Source organism: Mesocricetus auratus, unplaced genomic scaffold, assembly GCF_017639785.1.
Source record: "Mesocricetus auratus isolate SY011 unplaced genomic scaffold, BCM_Maur_2.0 Super-Scaffold_100014, whole genome shotgun sequence".
Taxonomy (NCBI): domain Eukaryota; kingdom Metazoa; phylum Chordata; class Mammalia; order Rodentia; family Cricetidae; genus Mesocricetus; species Mesocricetus auratus.
The window spans coordinates 55,806,478-55,831,172 of NW_024429197.1; the positions used below are offsets into that span (position 1 = coordinate 55,806,478).

Sequence of the window (24,695 nt, forward strand, 5' to 3'; positions counted from 1 at the left end):
CCCAGGTGGTTCCTCTACAGTCTGTTCCAACTTACATATCCTTCGCTTTGTTTTCCTTGAGACAGGTTCTAACTCTGAAGTCCAACTTGCTGTGAAGTAGTAGCTGTCTTCCTGGGTCAGCCACCACGTGCTGGAATTACAGGCGTGAGCCACCCTGGCAGCCCACATACTGCAGTGTCATTGATTTAAAACTTGCCCCTTCCTTTTGAAAATCACACCTCTCTTAGAAGTCCAGAAATTGGCGTTTGCTTAAGTGCTTATGATGGCTTCTTTTTTCCCTTGCCGTAGTCCTCCTGGTTTTCAGTAACTCCTCTGGGTTTCTAGACTGTGTTCACTTTTCATTTGGCCAAAGGTATGCCATTGGCGCAATTCCTGTTCTAATGTCTCAGACCCTTGTTTCCAACGACATGGTAGACTTGCTCCCCCAGATGTCTCATGGGTAACTCAGATGTGACACTTTCAAAATTAAATTCACGTTCTTTTCTATCAGGCTTACTTTGTCTGCTTTCCTTTCTAAGTGTCTTTGTATTATCAGAACCTCCCCAGTCACTCATGGTTGGAGAAACTTGTATCTTTTTTAGGGACCTCCTCTTACCTAAATACTCTTTAGGATACCAAGTTCTCAATTCTGTTACCCTAGTTTGAGTTCTTTCTGAGTTCCTTTTCTACTACTATGAAAAGACACTACAACCAAGGCAGCTTATAAAGGAAAGCATTCATTTGGGGACTCATGGTTCCAGAGGGTCAGAGAGTCCATGGCCATCACGACAGGGAGCAAAGCAGCAGGCAGACAGGTGTGGTGCTGAGGCAGTAGCTGAGAGCTCACATCTGATCCCCACGCATGAGGCAGAGAGAAGGGCGTGGCTCACTGGGAATGGCATAGAGTCTTTAAACCTTGGGGCTCATCCCTAGGGACACACCTCCTCCAACAAAGTCACTTTCTACTTCCTGAACAGTGCCACCAGCTGCAGAGCAAGCGTTCAAACACAGAGCCTGTGGGGGCCACTCCCATTTACACCACCACAATCCCTAAACCTGATTTCTGTCTGAAATTATATAGGACCATTACAGTTGCCTCTTCTTTCCTGTGCTTCTTTTCTTTGGCCCTGTGCACGAATTTGCCATGAAGCATGAATATGGTTTAAAAGTCCAGGACGGCCCACTCCTTACAAAGCCAAGTGCCACAGAGTAATTTTAGATTTTAGAGCAGGGGTTCTCAACCTGTTGGTCGTGACCCCCTTGGGGGTTGCTTATTGGATATCCTACATATCAGATATTTACATTATGATTTATAACAGTAGCAAAATCAGTTATGAATTAATTATTAATTAATTATGATTAATTCAATACTAAAATCCAGTTTATCTTCTATAAAATAGTTGAAGAAATATTTTTCAGCAAAATTTAATGTGTATGTGCTTATAGATTGCTGCCAAACTACTTTTCTTATAAAATCAGTATGAAAGCTGGAAGGACTTGTGAGAAGTCTCAACTCTTAGGCAAAGTAGGTTTAATTTAATTTTTTTTTCATGACTCAAAACCTTATTTGGTAGTGATTTTAATACGGGACCAGTGCTTTCCCCATTCTATACCTCCCACAACCTGGAGGCTATACTGTGGGAGGATAGTGGTAGGCAGGGGTAAACTAATGGAGGACCGTGAGGGGGAGCATGGGCTAGTGAGTGTCCAATTAAGATGACCATGGGGGAGAGCATAACCAGATGAGCTTCGGAAAGGATGATGTGAGGGGTCCCAAGGAAGTGGGATCGGGTCCCCTGGGAGCAGGCTCCCCCATTTCATAATTGCACTTGCCCAGAAGCCTGCCTTTTCCTCACCCCAATATTATATCAAGTATTAGTTCCTCATTATACTAATCAGGGTGTCACTTGTCACTTGGTAACAATAGAACTGAAATAAAGGAGACAATACTGTCTTTCCACCATGAGGTGAGAGAAAGGACCTGTTGGTTCAGGGGTTTGTCTTAGGTCTTCAAGTTGTTTGGTTCAGTTTTAACTGTTTTTAAGGTTTTGTAGTGTCTGAAACTAAGTAGCCATGTAACACGATTCCAAATAAAAATAGGCATTTACCTTACACTGTACCTAGTTCCAGAAAACTTTCCAGAAGTCTTGACACAACTAGATTGTAGTGTGTCAAATTTTAAGAGATGTTCCTGTAACATATTTTTCTCCCATTGTTGAATGTGTTGGTTCTCCACAGACAGAATTCTCACGCCAAAGTTCCAAGTACCCAGAGGTTAGGTTTTACCTGGACCTACTCCTCTGGGCACTATTTTAGTGATTCCTTCAGCCAAGTTTTTTGTATTCCTTTCACAATGGTTGCCTGTGTCCAAAAAAATCTCTCCTCCCAATGTAAGCCTGCTCCTGTGTATTTTCAAGCACTACGTTTGCAGTATGTAGCTACGGATTAATAACACTCACGGCTGGAATGTGAGGCCGGTTCTGCAGTGCAGAGTGGGCTGGCTCTCTAGGCTGGTTGCAGTCACTGCTGCTGGAAAGTACAGCTTCCTGTACTCACTGGCCTGCACAGGGCACTGTGGCACCCTGGCGTGGAAAGAGGGAGGGGTCCTGTAATGATGGGGCCTGAGCACAAGGCAATATCACACACATACCCCTCATTACCCAGCTTCAATGTCTTTTTCCTTTATAGGCTTAAAAGGCGCATTTTAAGTCACCAGACCGGTCTACCAGAGTCTTCCCTTTTCTTTCTTTTTCCCGTGGCACCAAATGAAATAATTTAAAGCAAGGACTTGTGTGTGGCGATTTGATTCTTGCTACCTTTTAACTAACATTACCAATGAACCTTGAATAATTTAGCAGGTTTTGATTTTCAAGGTTGTTAAGGCTTTTGGAGGGGTGTTTGACATAAGCGAATTGTCAGAGACCATGTCCTTTTCCATGTTTATTTATAATGCACAAGTTGGGCCAGACTCTTATTTTCTTGTTATTGAAAGGCTTTTGATTCTTGGCTCCACTAAAGCTATTCCATACTGTCTGGACTTTGACTGTATTATGTCGCCCCTACCAGGGGGATGGGTATCCATGTCCCCTGTAGTATTCAGGAGCCAAGGGATGAGAAGACAGTAAACCTGTCTGACTTTAGGTTTGACCCTTTGATTATTAATAAAGTCAAATGCAGGGCTGAGGACATGGGTAACTGGGTTCAGTGCCTGCTGTGTAAGCACAAAGACATGAGATTGGATTCTTACTGCCTGTATGAAAAGAGAGTGTGGAGGTGTATACATGCACTTATCACCCTCGTCCCCAGAGTGGAGACAGGTAGATCCCCAGAGTGGAGCTCTCTGGCCAGTAAGCCAAGTTCCATGACAGACATTGCCTCAAAATATTTGATGTAGAGCGATAGAGTCAGACACCATAGGCTGACCTTGACCTGTATTCCTATGCTTATTCTCATGACCATACACACCTGCATGAGCATGTGCAGGCAGACTTGTAGACAGATAGACAGACAGACACATACACACTGCACCCCTAAATGCCATGATGTTCTGTAAATTGCTGCCTACACTGGTTATTTTTTAGATTGTTTTAATGCAGTAGATTTTAGCTTTAAAACTCAGTGTCTTGAACTGTTGTCTTATGAATTGTACTACTCTCTAGCCAGAGCAGTGTTTTTCTAAATAAATAAGGGGTTGTTTCTGGTGAGACACAGTAGAGCATTCTGCTGTTTCAGTCTCAGCAGTCCTGGATAATATCTAGGAGTAGTCCTCCTCTCTACCGGCGCGCGAGCGCGTGTGCATGTGCACACACACACACACACACACACACACACACACACAGCTATGTTTCATAAGGAGAGTGGAGGAGTACCTATATGTGTCTAAGACTATGCATATAGAGAGAACAACTGAGGAATGAATGAATGGATGGATGATTGAATGCAGAGGCTCTGGACACTGGGGGCATTACTCTTAATTAAAAGAAAGAAGGCAAAATGTTTTCAAAAGAAGATAATTGGTGCTAAAATTGTAATGTGTGTTTATTAACAACTATTTTCACTTTAATTAGTTCGTCATGATAATAACTTCCTGACCTCAATAGCTGATAGTTTTGTCTTGGGTTTTAACCCTCTGATGCATATGTTGCAGGCCCATGTTCCCTCTGTAATTTATAAAATGCATTATTCCATTTCCTCCTGCTGCTGCCAAGGCCATACTCTAGGTTCAACTTAAATCCTTGGCCATCATAAAAATAGCTCTTCACGACTCCCTTGTCCCTAATTCATGTTCTTGACCATAGTTGCTATCTAGCCTGTCTGCGCTCCCTGACGACCTCCTTGGTCGAATTTCTTCAGCCTCTCCACTATTCAGTTTTCCCAATAAGCGTGCTTAGTAGGGCTTCTACTGACAGATGTATCCCTCTTAGTGAATTCCGAATACCTTATGCTTATCATTTCATTCTTTCTTTTGCAAGCCTCTCCTTCCTAAGGTACCTGAGCCTGGCCAGAGATAGTACTTAGCAGTGCCGGCGACTTGTGAAGTGGAGGCATAGGTCACATAGTTAGACATTCCATGCCTGGAGTACGTCATAGGATCTCCATACCCAGTGCCTGACCTCGGTCAGAAAACTCGGTTATTTCTGTGCTGTGTTTGCAGCACTCCTTTGCTCTGTAGGTGACCTGCACCCCAGTCAGGGCTGTGCAGGAGGGAGCTGATGGAGAAGTGTAGGCCTAATAAAAATCACCAATTGAGAATCTAGGCTTACAGAGTCCCTGCCCCCACTGAGATGAATTGTTGACTTTTGTTGACTCTCTTGTGCTTTCATTTACTAACCCATAGAGAACATGCCACAATCCTGCCAGGTTTTATATGACCACAAAGGAAGGAACATCCTGGTAAGGTAACATTGGAGAAGGCGCATAACAAACGAGCAAACAAATGGTATTCTATAGTAGTTAATATCTTCAGAAACTCTCCAGCTTGCACTGAGAGCTTCTGTTTCTCTTGTGGTGGTTTTCATAGTACCACATTAGGAAAACCTGGCTACTTGTTGTACAAGATGAACTGTAACTCGAGTTACACATGGCTGTGAGCCACCATGTGAGTGGTAGGAGTTGAACCCAGGTCTTCCGGACCAGTGCTCATAATTGCGGAGACGTTTTCAGCCCCTATATGTTCATTCTCATATGGTTTCTTTAAGTCAGCACAGTCACTCTGGTATTTACTCATGTGGTAGCATACATTCCTTTGTATTGTTGAGAAGTTTTTCATTACATGTGGGTGTAATTTATAGCATGGGAATTAAAGGTTGATATTCATCTGTTTTGCATTTTATAGATACCTTGTTGGTTGTATACATTTATTGCGAAGGCTTTTTTGTTTTCTACTGAATTGTTCAGCCATCCTTATCAACTATCAGTAGTCATATAAGCGCATATTTGCTAATGGGCCACTCATGAACCTATATGTCTCTCTGTTGCCACTACCAAATTATCTTGATTATTTTGACTTTAAAGTAAGTTTTTACAACATATTTTATAATGTTATTTTTTAATCCTTTAAAATTTTCTTATAAATTTCAGAACGTTTGTTAAACTATGAACATTTTAAGAGCCAAATACAGTTCTGAGTGACAGTGATAAAATCTAAAGACAGATCCTTGAGGTATCCAGGTATCCAGCAAACATCTTATCATTAACTATTGGATGGAGAGACCACATTTCAGGCCTAACTTCTGATTCAGCCTCTTGCAGCTTCTTACTAAAACTTCCGTGCAGACTCGTAAATTATTGAAAATATTTCTAACCATGTTGAAACAGAGAGCAAAGAATAGCCTCTTTCTTGACTCACAGAGGCTTAGCTCATCTTCACCTAACTAGTATGCAGGCTGGATGTAAAAATCCATGTTTTCTGTGGTTTGTTTGTTTGTTTGTTTGTTTGTTTCCAGCAGATTGATCACAGTGCTGGTTCTGTGAGACAGGGCAGACTTGTGCCACTATTATCTGCCAGGGACAGAGGTTGTTGTGTATTTAGTGTGTGATTCTGGACACCAGCAGGACTGGGGGATGGAAGACATGAGAGAATGAGGAGTATAAGAAAGCCTCCAGCTCTCCTGTCCCTTTCCTGTCCCCATGCAGTCTAACTAGATTACCCCACAAAACAGGGTCCTCCTTAAGCTCAGGTCCATCTGCCCTTTAGGGGTCCTCCATCCTGAAGGTTTCTATCTATAGTCACCTGGTAGATGTTCAACCATCTGGGTGGTCGGAAGGGAGAGAGCAGCTCCTTGTCTGACAGTCTCAGGGGCTGTTCTTGGTGGTCTGTGAGGAATATTGCTACTGCCTCTCTCAATAATTATTTACCAACTTGAGGTACTTCAACACATTTTCTTATTTAATCCTTATCTTAAATCTTTGAGTTTAGTGCTTTTGGGGAACTGAGAAGCCTAAGTATTTAAAGTCATCATCATCATCATCTACAACAACAGTGACAACATCAACTGCAACAATTATAACAACAAATGGGCAAACCCGCCGCATGGGCTGAGGTGGCCTGAACAAAGCCTGGTGTAGAGTTAACACTCACTTGCATCTTCACTGTCATTATTGTTACCTTTTTTCTTTTTCTTTTCTTCGAGACAGAGTTTCTCTGTGGCTTTGGATGCTGGCCTGGAACTAGCTCTTGTAGACCAGGCTGGTCTTGAACTCATAGAGATCCTGCCTCTGCCTCCCGAGTGCTGGGATTAAAGGTGTGGGCCACCACCGCCCAGCTAGTGTTACCACTGTATAAAGTTGAGTAATCTTTGCAGCCCCTGAATGAGGAGATACGACTCCATATCTGATTCTGCCCATTCTACAGCCTTATGCTCAGCTCAATTTAGACTTAACTTACGCAGCCAAGAGAAAGCCTCATACTTCATCAAGTCCAAACCCAAATTCTGAATACAGTTAAATGAAAACAACCACACTAATAGGTCCATGGTGGTAAAAAAAAAAACAAAGAAAGGATATATTAGTACCATTTAGAGAAGGATGTCTTTGAATGTGCTGAGAAGCTAGGGGAAAAGAAGAAACAGTTAATTCATAAGGAGGAACTTGCATGACACATGAACAAAAAATATAGTTTGAATAAATATGGAACCATGCAAGATGGAAAAAGTTGTAAAAGAAGTTCTTTTCATACTGTTAAAGTCTGTAACAGAGAAGTAAGACCCCAGCCTGTGGAAATAATCATTGACACAGAGAACAAACTCAGATTATTTGCTCTTGAAAGCAGAGGGGGAGGGGAAGTATAAATAATTGGTGATAGAAGATAAGAAAACTCCATACTAATTTGTGTCACCTTTGTAGAAAAATTGTAGTATTTAGAAGCGAAATAGGATTGAAGATAAATGAAGAAAATTTGTTATCAGGTAAAAATGGTCTAAATATGCAGATCAAAAAAGCTAACTATATCCAGTGTGTAGTCATGGAAAAAGATCAGCAACTAAATATATTCTGTGGAAATATTTATATTTCAAAGCTGAAGCAGAAAATCTTTTGATCATTATAGATAAATATGAAGTTATCTGCATATTTCTGTTTTTCAACATGAAATGCTAGAAGATAGTTAGGAGATATTTAAAATTAGGAGACGAAAACTTTTCCATTGAAGTTTTGCATTCAAAGGCAACAGATAGGAACTTGTTTTTATTTGTGGCATCAAAAAGCATCATCTCTTATTTTTTTTGATAATTTTTCCCCTGAAGACCCATTCTAACTCATAATAACTCAAAAAAAATCAGGGAAGCAGCAGAGATAACTGAAAAATTTTGAGTTCTTATATATTCGAGTATAAAGATTAGCTATGGGGTTGATTGCAAGTAGAGTTGTATTCGGTAATTATTGTAAACAATGTTACAAACAGAAATTCTGAACATAGTCATATTGTGATCAAATATTCCAAGTTACATAGTTAAAGTTATGGCAAAAAATGTACAGAATATATAGTATGCCATCTTAATAATTTTCAAGTATACAGTTTAGTAGTGATAAGTGTTTTCACATCACCGTGTAAGCGTTCGAGAACTTTGTCATTTTGCAAATCTAAACTCAGTCTACTAAACAGCTCCCCACTGGCCCCTCTCCGGCCTCCAACCACTGCTCTGCCTTTTTTATAAGCCTCACGGCTCTCTATAACTCATATATCTGAAGTCTTGTAGTCTTTGTCTTTTTGCAGTTGGCTTATTTCCAGATTGCATTTTTAAGAACAAAAATAGGAGGAGGCTCAGGCACAAGGAATGGCAGACTTGCTGTCTCTTTTTAGAGTAATTTTCTGGTGGATATTGCTAGTGTTTATTGTTAGCTTTGACCCCAGTTTTGGCTTAGATTTGAGATTCGGTAAAGCAGCCCTTTGCTGTAAAGTGAATTGTCAGGGCCTTGATGCGTTCAGGTGAGTGTGCATGCCTTACCACAAGGGTAAGTTTTCTCGTCATGGACTATACTCAGTCATGGGCCTTAACAGTGGCGCTGTAGATGTCCTTTGGATAGCACCACTGTATCCAGTGAAGGGCTCTTTACACAGAGTTCATGGGGCTGCACTTGTGTGCGCTGGAGCTGTTTTTATTGGTTGTTTGCTTGGGATTCACGAAGGAAGTGAAACATCTAAGAACCTAAGTCTGCTGGTCTCTGAAAAGAATCATGAGCCATTAATCTTCAGGACGTTTGTCTTCATTTCCTAAGGTCTGGGGTAGTGTAAATGACATCTAAACTATCCAGCTGTGCACCCATCTGGACCTGTTGTTATTTAAGGTGGTCGTTCAGTCACCTATCTGTTCTGGTCTGGAGTGAGTTCACTCGAGTCACCCACAGATTCTAATTCCGGCGTGGAGCCTGCCATCCTGCAGTTGTGCAAATGCCAATGTGCACCAGAGCTCTGCTTTCTGCTCTTTGGTTTGCTGCTTGCACAGCGCTTCCCAAACTGCTACGCATTTGAATTGCTTGTGGGGAATGTAACGCTCTCTCCTGTCCAGGTTTTCCCCCAAAGGAATTAACTCAGAATAATTGAGGTCGGGATCCAAACATTCATTGGTTTTAAGATCCCCAGGTGGTTTCAGTGTTGAGCAAATTTTGGGAAACTCTGCACCAGGATAATTGGTCTATTTCAGGGTTTCCAGTTCTTTGCAATTTTGGTTACTTTTATTTTACCAAGTAATTGCTCATTTGAGTTTTCAAAGCTGTGGTCAGTTTTATGTGCGATCCTCTCCCACTTCTCTTACTGTATTTGATTTCTCTGGTTATGTCTCCTTGCCTATCTGCTGCTGTGTTTCCTTGCTTTTTCCTTAGCCAGGCTTGCAAAAAAAAAAAAGTCTTCTGGTTTTTATAAGGAATTCTTTGTTTATTTATTATCTTAATATTTCCATTTTCTTTAAAAATTTGTCTTATGTGCATGGGTAATTTTGTCTGCATAGTATATCGCATGCATGTCTGGTGCCTGAGGAAGGCATTGGATTCCCTGGAACTGGAGTTACAGACAGCCCTGAGGCCCTATGCGGGTACTGGGAATAAATTGGGTAGAGCAAGCAAGTCCTCCTCACCACGGAGCCATCTCACTCCCCCTGTCTCTTACCTGCACATTTCAGCTTTTATCTTTAATTTCATTATTTTAAAATTATTGACCCTTTGTTCCTAGCAGCCTAATCATTAATACCGTCATCATATAAATGGTGGAGTATCAATACTCCTGTGAGTCTGAGCTTTTGCTGAACAGAGGGGAATTGTCTTCACACATGTTCAGTGAAAACACACAAAAATGCTATTTAATTCCATTATAGTTTTTTTCTTATCTTCCTTAGGCTTATTCGCTATTCTTGTTTTGATGGTAAAGAATTGCTTCTGTTCTCTTTTTCTCTTTGCTTCCTACATAGTTTACAATTTCTCTTTTGGTTTTCTCTGTAGTCCATTTTTTATTTTCTCAATTCCAAGGTATTTCAGAACAATTTCTCTTTATTTATTATCAATTTTATTTCTCAAAGATGAGACAATCTGACCTAAAGAAGCCTCAACTTTTAAGGATTTGCTGAAGTTACCTCTAGTTGTGGACATGATCAACTTGTTTTAAAGCTCCATTGGTATAGCATTACAGAACAATTTGCATACATTTGCATGGTATAGTCTGATTAATAGATTTTCAGGAAGAGTGGTACTAAAATTCTCATGGTGTCTGATGTCTCTGGTGACTATACTTTGATCTAGTTTCTGTATTTTAGTAGTTGCTTTATGTTCATGTGGAGTTTGTGAAATACTTATATGTATTGTATTTAATGTTTTTATGCCTTCTGTTTTGCTTTGTACTAATTACAAATATTCACATCTCATTTATTTATTTTTAATAACTCAATTATATTCCTCTTCTGTTTTCTGTTCATTTTATAATTTAAATATATATTATTGTGTGTGTGTGTGTGTGTGTGTGTGTGTGTTGTGTGTATACCTATGTTCCATAGTGTACACATGGAAGTCAGAGGACAACTTTGGGGAGTTGGTCCTTTCCTTCCTTGTGGGTTCTGGGATCAGGTTTAGGCTATCAGGCTTGCCTGGAAGTGCTTTTGCACCCAGAGCCATCTTGTGGGTTTCCTCTCTGTTCAGAGAAGAGGAATGCGGAGGATAGAGAACCCGCTTTAGCATTTCACATAAGTGACCAGAGTACCACTGCTGAATGAAGTTCTAGCACTTTAGAGGGAGACATATCTTCCACATCCGTAGACAAGAGAAAAGGTGCATATACAATGTTATACCATACAAATCAAGTAACGTATTTGCAATGCAAGTTCCATAGGTCTTAATAATGAAAACCTGGAGTCAGATATGGAGGTAAAAGCTGGAAGGTCTGAGAGATGAAGGAACAAGCCACAGCCACAACTCACCTTGCCATTTCCTACTGGAAAGGGAGATCCTGTTTCCTTCCACTTACTATCCTTTCTCCACCCTGTCACCTCACTTCCTGTCTCTGCCCAGCCATCTCACTTCCTGTCTGTCTATTAGCTAGCGGCAGGCTCCACCCTCTGATCTTCAGACACTGTTTCTTCGTACAGACAAGACATCCCCACTATAAACTACCTGTTCCAAAAAAAATGAAGATTTTCTTAGAGTGGATATAAAAGTGTGTATTTCAGTTCTGATTCCCTACTTCAATCACTCCTGATGATAGAATTGATAGTAAAGGATAAACTTAATTGTAAATTAAAATTAGCAGGGTAGAAACATGGCTCAGTGGTACAACACTTTTGTAGGATGCACCCAGCCCTAGGATTCATTCTCTAGCACCACAAGAAAATTAATTCCAGAATGTAAGGTATTTAAATGTAATGAAGCATCTTTGTAAGGATTTATAGTTCCATGTAGAAATCACTGTTTCCAGCATTAACCATGGGAAATCCAAATCAGTTGAGAAGACAAAGATAGAAGACTATATAATATGTAATTTTGAATATGAAACTCATCTCAGAAGTAGAAAGCAAGTCAGTACTCATGAACCATACAGTATTGTCTGAGAATCAGACACAGGCTAGATGATGCCAGTGAGTTTCCTCTAAACTTTGAAGAACTTTTATGAAGCCATGCTCTTGTTTTGTCTGGTATGATAGTTTCACAGGAGCAAAGTTGCTACAGTACTTTTCCCAAGCATACACAGAGTACTCAGAAGGAGTTGGTTTATCAGTCAGTGAAAGAACTCTCTTCTGCAATGTGGATCATGATTCCAGTGCCGAAAGTATCAGCAAAAGGTGTAAGGGAGAAATGGGGAAAATTACGATGAATACTTTTTTAAATGAGAAAAAATTCATAAACTGTCTTTAAATGTGACTGTCTAGAGGTAATGGTCAGTATTAAATTTTCTTGCTAGCACACTACTCTTTTACATACTCTTGGTATTTGGTTGTTGCCGGTGTTATGTTCCCTTTTCCAAAAGCTCTATTTTTGAGAGCTCTTGACAAGGAAATAATATGAATCTGGAAAATAATTCAATTTTATCTTAATGAAGTAAATGAAAATTACTGTATCCCTGCTGTGATGACTTGCCCAGATCAGCTTGCCACAGTTAAAGGCAAGCTGTTTCTAGTGTACCTCACAGGTTGGTGGGTGACAAGCTTGCAGCTTGCCCTGGGGAATCTAACTGGGCAGAAACCTTCACAGAAAGCATCCGGACAGTTTTGATCAGGGGCTTTGGGAGAGAGCTTGTTCTTTGACCTAGTAGTAATCCTGCTTCCGAGAATTCCAGCCGAAGGAAATCATGAGAATTGCTGACAAGTATCTGTGTATAAAGATCTTAATGGCGGTGCTGTTTATAGTATTTGTTAAAAATGGGAAATAACCTAAAATGCCAAACAATTAAGAGAATGGTCAAATAAATTGTCATATCAAGTATATAGTGTAGTCATGGATACCATGCCTCTGAAACAGGGGAAGATAGGACATCGAAAGGAAAATATCAACATATGGATTTGTTTAAATAAAATTTGTTTTAATTTTATAAACCACATAAGTATATATGTATTAGATATGCAGGAAAACAGTTTTAAGAGCTGGAAGGAAATACTAAAAATATATGTAAAAAAATATCCGGCACTGTCAGAGTCTGGAAATACTGGATATTTCCTAACACTACTTGGTCAATTAAATCTTGCTATCAGGGACTTATATTTCATATTGAAAGACAAAACTGCTCTAGATGTTAGAATCTTTCCACAACTACAGATTGAGACTTAGTCTCCATGCAGAGACATATTGCCCATTTTCTGGCTTCAACCATGGATCTGATCAACTCCTGGAGGCTGAAAGTCGTGCTGTGTATGTAACACCCCTGCTAGAAAAGTAGCAATGGCTCAGTGTGTCTGTGATGTCTGTTGTGAGACTGGCTAAGAGCTAGTGTGAGATAATCTCCCCATATCCCCTTGGCACCCATAATGGAGAGGTCAGTCATCTCATTCTGTTGACAGAAACAAACTGTCGGAATCAAAGACTAGGTGACACCTCGTAGGTGTCTTGTGCTGTCATTCCTCCTCTGAAACAACAGCACAAGAAAAGCATCATACGTGAATAAACACAGAAGAAGGGACATCTGAGGGGCTTCAGGGAGCCTTTTGGCAGATTTTTGCTTGTTTGATTTTGTTTAACCCAAAGTGAGAATTCTCACATCCAGTGTCAGTGTTCCTCATCCCTAAAATGCTGACAGTACTAAGTCACTGCTCTGGTCACATTGTGGTTTTGAAGGTTTTTAAGCATAGTCATTGGGCATCTGCTGGTTCATGTTAACACTGCAGACTCATATTGCTTTTTTAGGACTTCTCTCATTGGATGGCAGATATGTTTGTTTCTGGAGCCAAGAAACAGCTCCTGGAATTATTCAGAATAAGTCTAATCTACCATCTACATTAACAGTCCTTCAAATGCTTGAAGCCAGCTCTCATGAATTTAATAACTGCTTTCCCTGTGGCTTTTTTTTTTAATTTCGAGAATAGAACACAGTAGACCATAAAAATGAGTGTTATCATTCTTCCCTTGGATTTTCTATGTAAATGTTGCTTAACATTTAAATGGTGCTGATTATAATTTGAGATATTAACAGATATGCCATTGTGTCCCTTCTGTTATTGTTTGTAAAGGAGGTTAAACACTATATTAACTTCTGAGTAGTGATTTACTGTTGTTTTGTTAGAGAAAAATAAAAAAAGAAGTAAAATAATATAATTTGATATTGCCTTTGAGACTTTTCTGTTTGTGAAGCTCTTTATTTCCCACTCAGTTTTTTTTCTTAAAAAGCATAGATGTATGTAAATACAGAATTGCATAAATTCAGACTTGTTCTTATCTCCTGGCTTACACTGTTGTGCAATACTGCTCTATAACTGTTAAGCAGCTGCTATGCCTCAGAAACAGGCACATTTCCTTTGGTACATGAAGTGAGTTTACTCTGAATCTCCAAATGACTTGAGGATATCTGGCCTTTGCATTAGCTGTTGAGATTTACAGTGGACTGAGTAACATATGAAACTGTGCCTCTGTCAGTCTCCATGGTAGGGAGGCTACAAGCGGTTTGTTGCTGAATCTCTTGCTCTATTATTGCAGGCTTCTGGATCCACTGTGAAAAAGATCCTTCCCAATTATTTGCCCAAGTATTTCTCTTTCTGTGTATTTGAGCAAATACTATTAGTTGTCTAAGAATTATGTCATCTATTCTTTTCTGTGTCTGTCTTGGGTGACTCTTGACCATTCCACAGGTTGTACTGTATGAAAAGACACAGAAAGTGCCACTGCAAAACCCAGCTACCCATCATCTGCTTCCTGCCCATCAGCTTATTGTCTGTGGGTGTTATTACTGCTGTTTGGCAATGCTCCCTCCACTTGGATCTCTCTATAAGCTACGCAGGAACAAAGCCCCGTGGGTCTTGTGGGGTTTCATTTTAAGAGTTGGGTTCTGATTTATTTCCATTATTTTTCATAGTTTGGGTAAAAACAAATCTCTCATTTTTCCTTATAGATTTCAGTTTCTTATCATGTGGAATCATCATCTTTTTGTGTTTGCCTATCTTCCTGCATAAGACTAGTCTTGAGGTGGTTCATCCCTTCCTTGTGATTAGGCTCAGAGTGTCCACATACCACTTGTCTCAATCCCTGTCACATAGAAGCACGTGGAGCCTTAACTACTCATGGTTGTGATGAAATCAGCTTAAGATGATACCTATATTTTGAGATATGGTGTATTACATGTGATATAATTCATGTAAATTTACTGTAAAACACTGAATCTCTTATTCAATAATTTTAAATATTTGTGTGCACCTGTGTGTATATATACTCACAAGTGCACATGTTACACACACACACACACACACACACACACACACACCCCTATCAAGGTTAGAGGACAACTTGGGAGAGTTAGTTCTCTCATTCCACTCTGTGGGTCCTAGGGTTAAGACTCAGGTTGTCAGGCTTGGGGACACATGACTTTATCTACTGAGCCATCTCAGTGGCCCTCTGTCATAAATTTATTTTATATGCATTTTTATGTTCCTACTTGAATTCTTTGGTCATTAATTTGTATTATATACTCAGAGTTACACATCAAAATACAACAGTACAACATCACCAGGACTATAATCTGATCCTAATTGTTACTCTTCCTATTACACTAAGAATCTAAACTTGTGGCATTGTAACATGTCATCTACAAATGTATTGGGCCACATTCGTAGCCGTTTTAGGACCCATGTGCCGCAGAATAAACATGTCTGTAGTAAACAAGTTCAAGGGAGTGATGGAGCCAGTACAGTTACCTACCGAATTTATGCCAGCTATAGCTATCTCGTTTATAAGATTACTAAGCTGTTAATTTACAACCTTGGTTTAAAAAGCCGAATTTTAAAATGCTGTACTGTGCTCATTTAGTAGTTGCTCTATATATAGGCACTGAGTCAGTTGCTGAGGGAGATACGGTGAAAAACAAAACCTAGTCACTCCCCTAAATAAAGGAACCGATAATCCAACAAAGAATTTAATACTTGAAAATAAATATCTTGGAAAATCTGAATAGTGTAAAGTGTAAAATTAGGACTAAGTAGGTGTGATGTGAACACAGAGGGTAGGGGTTATGTTTGGCCAGAGAGAGTCAAAGGAAATAGGGTGGGGTGGGGGGAATGGTCTGTCAGGACGTGTCCTCACTCATTAGGACATTGAGGGTTGACAGCAGCACGTACAGAGAGGGGCCTGCCAGGCAGGAGCTGCAGAATAGCACAGAGTATGGACTTCCTAGATGCTAAATAACTGATGAGTGTCTGCGTGACATATTAAATATGTTACTGTCTATAAAATAAATTTTAATAAGCTAGTCTTTAAAACCAACAAAAGAGCAAAACCTACAGGGGCCTAGAACATTAAAGCATCTCTGTTCCCATCTAGGCAAATGGAATCAATTTTCCACTTTTGCATTTATGACTTTTAACACCTTATAGAGTACTGGTTGCACAGACGTTGCTCAGTAATCTCTGAAACAAATTCAGCCTAGTGAAGAACTCATTGCTCAAGCAGTTTCCTAAAATAGAAGTACATCAGCTAGGGACATTTTGTTATTCTTGTAGAAATACAATTTTTTTTCTAGAGTAGTGACTAAATTTGAGACTTAGCCTTTATCATCAAATGATACTTCCATTCTGCTCTTTCTAAAGGGTGAGCAGGTTGAGTGGAATGCTATGCTCCCACATGTGTGGCTCCTCACTCACCCCCCCCCCCAATGCCTCTGCAGACATTCCGTCCTAGGCATTCTTAGTGGCTGAATTTTCTAAGTAAAAATTTACAGCTTACATGATTTGAGGCTGTTTGTGTGCAGTTCAGTGTTCGGGTGTTGGCTCTGCTGGATGTTAATGTAGTACTCACATCTAAGTAGTGGTAATCACTGTTGGGGGACAGGGTCTCACTTTGTATAACTCAGAGAATCTTTTCCTTTTGCCTCCCGTGTGCTGGGATTATTGGTTTACCCCACCCTATTTGCTTCTACTGTGAATTTAATATTTTAGCTTACATTGTATTGATAATAACTCAACGAGGCAGTTGACTTTTCTATCTCTCACATGTAGACAAGGACCAAAGTAAGGTGCACCCTCATGGCCACATCCCTTAACTGGCAAACTATGACTAGGACTTGCCTCCCAGATCATTGACTTGATGGTTCTGTGTGGTTCACCACCCATGTGTCAGCTCCCTGTACTTAATCTGACCCTTGGCCAGCAATGAAGCTGTGTGTGAAATCCAATCTAGTCATGGGTTCTGAGACCCTGGGTGTTGCTCTGGAAGTATTTCCTCACCGAGGATTTCAGACTTTCACGCTTTGTGTGATTACACTCTTGCTAGAAATAATTTTAAAACTTCTGGACACTTCGAGATGAACTACCAAACATACTAGGGTTTCCTCCAGATCCTGAACTGTGGACTTCGACCACTGTGGACCCTGTGTTTATATGTGACCATGAAGGCCTGGATTCACTGTCATTTGCTGAATAAACATCTAGTTCTTGAAAACAAAAAGGTGGGGCTAGGTATCCAGTAGTAGGAAGAATAAGGAAAACATTAAAATTAGGCAAAGAAAACTGAAGCTTCACAGATTGAGGTTGGTGCAACGGGGGATTCATTGTGTCCCGGGTTTTGATTTTCTTCTTAGTGACCCTGGAACCAGGCTGGCATTCTAGTAGCAACAGCTCACTCTTCTTTGGTTAGGGGAGGATTTGTGAAAGAATGGTGGTTTTGAGAGACCTTTGAAGCATTTCCAGCAAGGTGCTAATTGTGGTTGTGGTTTTCCTTTGCTTTCTGTCTCCCTACCCCACCCCCTTCTTTTTAGATGGTCGACTGTAGCCTTCCAGGTGTTGCAGAGTGAGATGCATTCAGAGTGTGTCCCAACCTTCCTTCTCCATATGACTTCCATGACAAATACGATCCTACCAGTTACAAACTTAGAAATTAATAGTAAATCCCATGGGTTATTTATGCCATCTTTACTTCTTCCCTTTGAAAATAGACTCAGTCTATATTCAGGCTCTGCTCTTACCGTCTTTAGAATAAGCATCTTTGGCCTTTGTTCTCATCTCAAAATAAACAAATTCTAGAATGTAACAGACACTTTTACTCCCTGCTTATGCTGATATTTTCCCTTTGGTGTTTGTTTTCAGGATACCTTGAGGACAGTTTTGTAAAATCCGGAGTCTTCAATGTATCAGAACTTGTGAGGGTATCCAGAAGTAAGTAAATTGTTTTCTTACTCCATAGGTACACAGAATGATTAAAATCTTGTATATTTTGATTCTTAGGTACAATGTGAAAAGTATTTGAATTTAATGTTCACTATTTAAAAAACCTTAAATTTCCTAATGAAATAAGTGAATATATTATTTAATTTTGTAATATATTTTCATTCAACTCATCAAGGCTTGCTGTTGTATAACACTAATGTTTACGCCATTCTTATTGGTCTTCATATTAGTATCCATTCAGTTCAGCTCTCTCTGTGACCATAGATGGGCATTCATATAAAAGGAAGTGTGGTTAATTAAACCTACTCTGTGTTGTTATGATAACCCACATAAGTTTCCTGTAGATAAGTGCTTTTTCAGTTATAACATTTTGGTGGGGGGTTGGAGATATACAGGATACACACTCACATACACTGTGTGAAGGGATGCAGAAATTAACTTTGCAGATTGTACTTGGATATAGATAGAAGGCATTGTTATCCCAGACAATGTCCGATTGTCTACATCAGCTACCTCACCTGAGGTGTCGTTCTTGGCTAGCTGGCTTGGGTTTTTCTAGGGTAAACTCACCTGGCTGGCCACGTCAGTCAAGGAGAAGCTTCATTGATTAACCAGCTCTTGTTTTGTTGCTAGTGTGAGCAAGTTCATCTAAGGTGCCAGTATTAGTGTACTGATGGTGTAAAAGGAGGTGTCTTCTTCGTTCCCAACCCCATCTCTGATTTAGACTGTTCACATCACTGTGAGGGCTGTGTTTTTACTTCATGTTTTGATAGAAAGTGTTACGGTCTAGAACTGATGTCACTTAGATGGTCAGGTGGCACTCCAGTACTCTTTTGTGTTTATCACCAATCCTCACATGCATACATTTGCAGTCTCAGCACTCCAGTGTCAGAGGCAGGAGGACTTCAACAAGTTTGAGGTCCTCTGGGATGCTTAGCTAATTCCAGGCCAGCCAGGGGTACATAGTAAGGCCTTGTCTCAAAACAAACAAAACTCAAACAAACAACAACAGAGACTGCTTTTTCATTTGTGTCAACTTCAGAGCTAATGAATGAGGACCACAGCCAACTGTAGAGAGCAGAGACAGTGAGCTAGCAGGGTAAGACTAACCAAGTAGCTACAGAAACCTATTCAGGAACTGTCTCCAAGCTCCCGGATGACTGTCTTTTGAACCATAGTTCCCAGTAACTCAGATTTCTGAACTTCCCAGGACAAAACCAAAACCAAAAACCCGTTTATCAGAGATTGACACATGAACACTCAAGATCTTTTGTACCTTGTCTCTTCTGCCAGAAAAAAAGTCAAAGGAGAAAAAGGTGTTGTAGGCTCATCTACTTGGGAGCAGAATCAGGGATAGCAGTTAAATATGTATATCCCAACAGCTCTGGAGTGTGTATGTACTTTGCCAGAGGCTCCTGATGGACTAGTCCATTATCCAAGGCCACATGTGTTTTTCCAGAACCCCCCCCCACACACACACACAAGGAAGGGGATATTTAAAGTTGTTCTTTAGCAGAGGGGCTGAACTGTGAAGTCACAGAACATAGGAAACTATTTTTTTGTCTACTTAGTCCATTTTGTACCTTCTTCTGAGAAGGCCAGTAGTTCCATCCTTCAGACATGATTCACAAATACCCCATTGTATGTAACTCTGTGCTGAGTACTGTCAAGTGGGAACCACTTTGGAACCTTCAAGAGCTCAGAAAGATATCTTGAAAAATTGAAATTTCAAACATAAAATGTAAATTAAAAGTATCTTCTCATAACATTTCAGAAACAAGGTAAATTTGAACATGTTTCATTCATAATTTATACTGTCATTTCTTAGAGGATTTTAAGTTATGTATCATAACAAACATTACTGATTTGTAATTAGTACATTAATTATCCATATTCATTCCATAGTTAATTTATTCAGCAAACATTTACTTTCTCCTCCATATGTAAATAGATGTCTCTGAGATGCTTGCAAGTACTATTCTCCTAAGCGTTTTAATATATTCACACTACAATCTTGTTTACACAGTTGAACTTCATTGTTTATGAAATAGGAGTTTGTTAAGTCAAGCTTCTGCACAAGCTTTATGCTGTGTTTTACAGGCACTGATTTCTTGATTCATGACCTGCCCCTGGTTCCATCCTTTAGCATTTACTGTGGCCTACTAAATGTACATGACATGTTGACTTTAGCTAATGAAGCCATTCAGTTTGAGGATAGTGATAACTTTTTTGAATGATACTTTCTCCAATGTAAAAGTTGGTCAAGGACAGCATCTGGTCTCTAAGAACCTGTGGAGGCCAAGGTTCATCAGTGCATGGCTTCTACATGGGTATTAGCCCTTCCAGTGTCTTTTGTGCAGACTTTGGCTTTCTTGGAGATCTGTCTGGAAGAGGTGCTGAGATACATGTTTACATCTGCTGTGGGGTTTTCTGGAGGACTTGGTAGCAGGAAAATCTGGCAGGCTTGCTCTTCTCAAATGCTCCAGTGTCCCTCAGGGAGCTGTGCGCTGTTGGAAGTTTTTGGTCATGTTTATTATTAATTTACTTTCTTTTCAATAACCTTTTATTTACTCTCAGAATGCAGACTAAGTTTTTCAGTGTTTAGACTGGGCCTCACCATGTACCCCTGACTAGCATGGACCAACTCTGTAGATCAGGCTGTCCTTGAGGTTATAGAGAGACACCTGCATTTGCCTCCTGAGTGCTGGAATCAAAGACATGAATCACAATGCTTGACCCTGAAGGTTTTTTTTTAATTACCATTTTTCTGCATACTATATCCAGTATGCTTATGTCCATACAAACTGTAGTGACTTTTAGGCTATCTATATCTAATAGAAATAAACTTGTATTATACAGTCTGTATAACTTGTATTATACAGTCTTAATACCTTTATAAAATGTTTCCAAAAGATACAACCTGTAAAATTCTAGTCATTTTTATCCATGCACTGTCAAATAACTCAGATTTCTGAAGTAGCCACAACAAAGAGCGTGTTTAGTGGCTAGTGATACACAGAAACACTAGAGACTTCAGGTAACTTGTCTCTTCTGACATATTACTGGATTAGGTAAGACTAGTGACACAGCTCATATACCTGGGCTCCACAGGAGGGAGTTACTCCAGTCTGAAGTGGATACATCTCTATTGTAGGAGGCAGGCAGACTGCTCACATTCCCTGAGACAATCGCCTACCTACTTCTAACACATTCCCTGCTTCCCATGTCACATAGACAAGGTTCTACAAATAAAATTTGAAGCATGTGGCCACTGTGAGGTAAGAAATCCACATTTGTAAACCTCTGACACACTTCAGGCCACAACGAACATCAGTACTATACCTGTCTAAATAATTCAAATAGCTTTTACATGCAGCATAAGAATATTTTCTGTATAATATTTAAGGTTTAAGTATATCAAACAATTTAAAGAGAACAATTAACTGCTTAGTAGAAGGCACGGTCTCCGGCAGTTTAGAGCTGAGATTCCTCCCGTGTGTGTAGACCTGCTGTGATTTAATAGAGAGAGAGAGATCACCTCTATGCAGTCCTTGCTTGGTTCTCCACAGTAAAACACATGCCTTTTAACCGTACTTTCTTAAGAACATTTGTAGATAACCTAGGCCTGACAGATATTAAAATCCAATCAAATTGATAAACATACACTTCAATGATATTAAAAGCTGTGGGTGAGGGAAAACTGTGGAAAATTGGTGATCCTTTGGAGTCCTACGTTCAGCTGAGGGCAGCTAGGAGAGGCTGTGGCAAAGCAGATTGTGTGTTCGAGTGGATTTCACAGGCTCGAGAAAGCTGTCACCAAGAACCCCCAGTGCACTCTCCATAGACTACTGAAGGTTTGAGGGTTAGGCTGGCCTCGCACACTTGTCCCTTGACACTGGCTGACTAGTTCTTCACTTGACCCAACTCCTAAAGTCACATCAGTTGGGGGGGGGGACCTTCCTTTAGTACTTTGCTCCTTCTCCAAAGTCCACTGCTAGGTACAGCTTTTTCATAGGTTTTGTTTTTGTTTTTGAGCATTCAAGTCACTGCTATCCTTTCTTCCCACAAAATCTACAGAATGTACTTGTTATGCTACTCACTGGGGCAGTTTTACTGCTATCTACATTGCTGGGGTAGTTTTATGTTTGTACAGGTGTGTCTTATGCTCTCTACATACGGCCCTGTATGTTTATCAAAGGCCGATGTATCTGAGAATATTTTGTTTTCAGTGCAATGCTTGTTTGTAATGGGCATAGGCAGTAGCCTTCCTTCCTTCCTTCCTTCCTTCCTTCCTTCCTTCCTTCCTTCTTTGCTAACTGTCATGAATTTTATTTCGTTCTAATGCTTATGTTAGAAATAATATAGGATATTAGTCTTGGATTTTTATTATGAAAACCACATATATATGTATATATTTAATGATTATTTAGTTCAGTGCAAGTTTCTTGTTTGGGTCTAAGTAATAGGGATCGTTTGTTCTTCTCTGCTTATCTCTACAACTCAGGGAGTGACAGATGCAGTGCTTTCTAATAGAAGAGAGTGAATGAAGAAGTTTGATAGTGTGAGGAGAGGAAGTGGTAGCCTAGAATCTAGTGTAGGTATCTGGAATGCCAAACTTGACTTGAGGATTTGGGGGGGGGGGTCTTAACTGCAGCATAAAAGAATTTCGTTTCTGCAGGTAAAGGCAACTCTTGCCCAGAGCCATGAAAAAATTAGTGGTTTTATATCTGAATGGAGATAGCCATGAATAGCACTTATAACATTTCTTTAAATTTTTTTATTCCTCAGCACCCATAACCCAGGGAACTGGAGTCAACTTCCCAATTGGAGAAATACCCAGCCAGCCATACTATCATGACATGAATTCTGGTGTGAACCTGCAGAGGTCGCTGTCTTCTCCACCAAGCAGGTAAGGACAGTGATGCTGCCCATGCTCTCACCCTGTGTGCAGACAGACAGACAGACAGACAGACAGATGAGTAAAGAGGGGAGGTGCATAGTCCACTGATAATTCACAGACTTGGAATTTTTGCCAGAATCATTTGTTTTGGTAGTCTCATATTGAATGTAATTGCTGTTCAAAGCTCCTTTAACGTCTTTTGGGGGCATGGGGAATGAACTATGAAACTATATTAATGAGATTTTTGTCTCATGGCATGAGATATAATTCTGCAAGTTAATCTTTTGGCAACTTTAAAAGTGATACTGGGAGTCAGAAAGATGGCTCAGTGCTCAGTAGTTAAGAGTTCTTGTCGCTCTTATAGAGGACCTGGGTTCCATTCCCAGCACCCATTTGATGATGGCTCACAACCATATGGAAATTCTAGTTCCAGGGTATACACCATTTTCTGACTTCCATTGACACCAGGCACGCGCATGGTACACATACAGGCAAAACATGCATACACATAAACAAACAAACAAACAAACAAACTCACCTTAAAAACCATGTAGGTAGTATTGCTGATGTGACCCTTCCTTGACAGCCAACTCTCCCTGATGACCGTCACTGAAAAAATGTCACCCTCCCCCCCAGCCTTAAAATTAAAGCCTGATCCAGACTGCAGTATTCAATTACTTGAGTTCTTCTGAGTAAATCAGCTAGCTCACCTGGTATTAACAAAAGCCCCGGCTGCTCTGAGACTGGCTTAGGCAGCCTGTGCTGGGGAAGATGGAGAATAAGTTTCCCTGGCTCTCTTGTCCTTGTAAGGGCCATTCCAGATAAGGGCTATAGATGTGGTTTTTTCCCCTTTTTGAATTGTGTCTTTTTACATATGAATCCTATCTCATTTCTAGAGCACTCAGTGTATCCAAAGACTAGCATAGGAATGTATACAGATTCAAAAAAAAAAACTCCATGCATTATGTTAATTTTTAAAAATAAAAGACAATCTGGGAAAGTATTTTTCTAGGTTCTTTTCAGTAGTGAAAGCTAATTGTCTTTGGATAGTTGTGGGAACATCCATATTTATGTTTATAAAGTAAAGCCGATTTTACAACATTTATGACCCAACTGTATTTTCATGTAATTAGATTGTATATCCAGATAATTGGGTTTATTATCACTGAAATTATCTGTGATACGTTGAAGCCTTAAAAGTGCTCTAGTTTTTCTAAATTTAAAATGTGAATTAAGATTTTTTTTAATTTCCTCCATTGGATCCGTATGTTATCAGCACAGGTCTTTCGTCATGACCAACCTTTGTCCTTCAAAATAAGCAGAGTTTAAAGACATCTCTGTTCCCCCTTGTGGAAATATTTTTTTCTCTGTTTTTTTGCATACTGCTGCTGACTCATAGTGGAAGAGAATTACATTAAAGCGAGGATTTTTTAAAAAAATATGCATAAGCACCAAATGTGGATACTTTTGGTAGAGACTCAAGAAATAATATCATTTCTGCTCAGCTTTAGCATGGAGAGAAATTGTCCTACTCAATCATGTCAATACTCCAGGGATCATCAGCAAACAATTAACCACAGTGTATCTCCAAATACACTGATATGTGCACAGGATTCAAGGGTTTAGGCAGATAGCTAACCCTGGATGGAAGACCTTCCTCCTGGTGTGGCCCCTTCTATTTACTTGTCCTGGGAAAAGTCACTGAATTTCTCCAGATTTGTCCACCTATTTGTTTAAAATGGGGCTTGATTTGCATGCAGTTTTCGAGATAATCTACAGTTTCAAACTTTGGCGACATTACATTTGTTAACAGTGAATAAAGTTAATTCAAGTGGTATTTTGTGGTTGTTGCATAAGAACATGGGTCCAGGTAAGAGCTCTTTAAGTAAAAGACATTGTATTCATTTCAGAGTCAATTATTAGATGTGTACTGGGGTATTGGTTGGAGCACCAAAAAAGAGTATGCAATAGTTATCATTCATGTCATAAAATAGTTTTGATCTTTGCTGTAGATACCTACTTTTTTGGTAATAAAGTAAGTCATG

At 39.8% G+C, this 24,695-nt stretch overlaps 1 protein-coding gene across 10 annotated transcripts in view; it reads left to right on the plus strand.

The window, feature by feature from the left end:
* The window catches only part of Nfib (nuclear factor I B), a 412,093-nt gene that overhangs the window by 327,895 nt on the left and 59,503 nt on the right, over positions 1-24,695 (plus strand). For all 10 annotated transcript variants that reach the window (XM_040756251.1, XM_040756254.1, XM_040756252.1 and 7 more), the window contains 2 exon segments: positions 17,670-17,738; positions 22,539-22,659. In XM_040756251.1, the coding sequence (XP_040612185.1) occupies positions 17,670-17,738; positions 22,539-22,659 (190 nt within the window).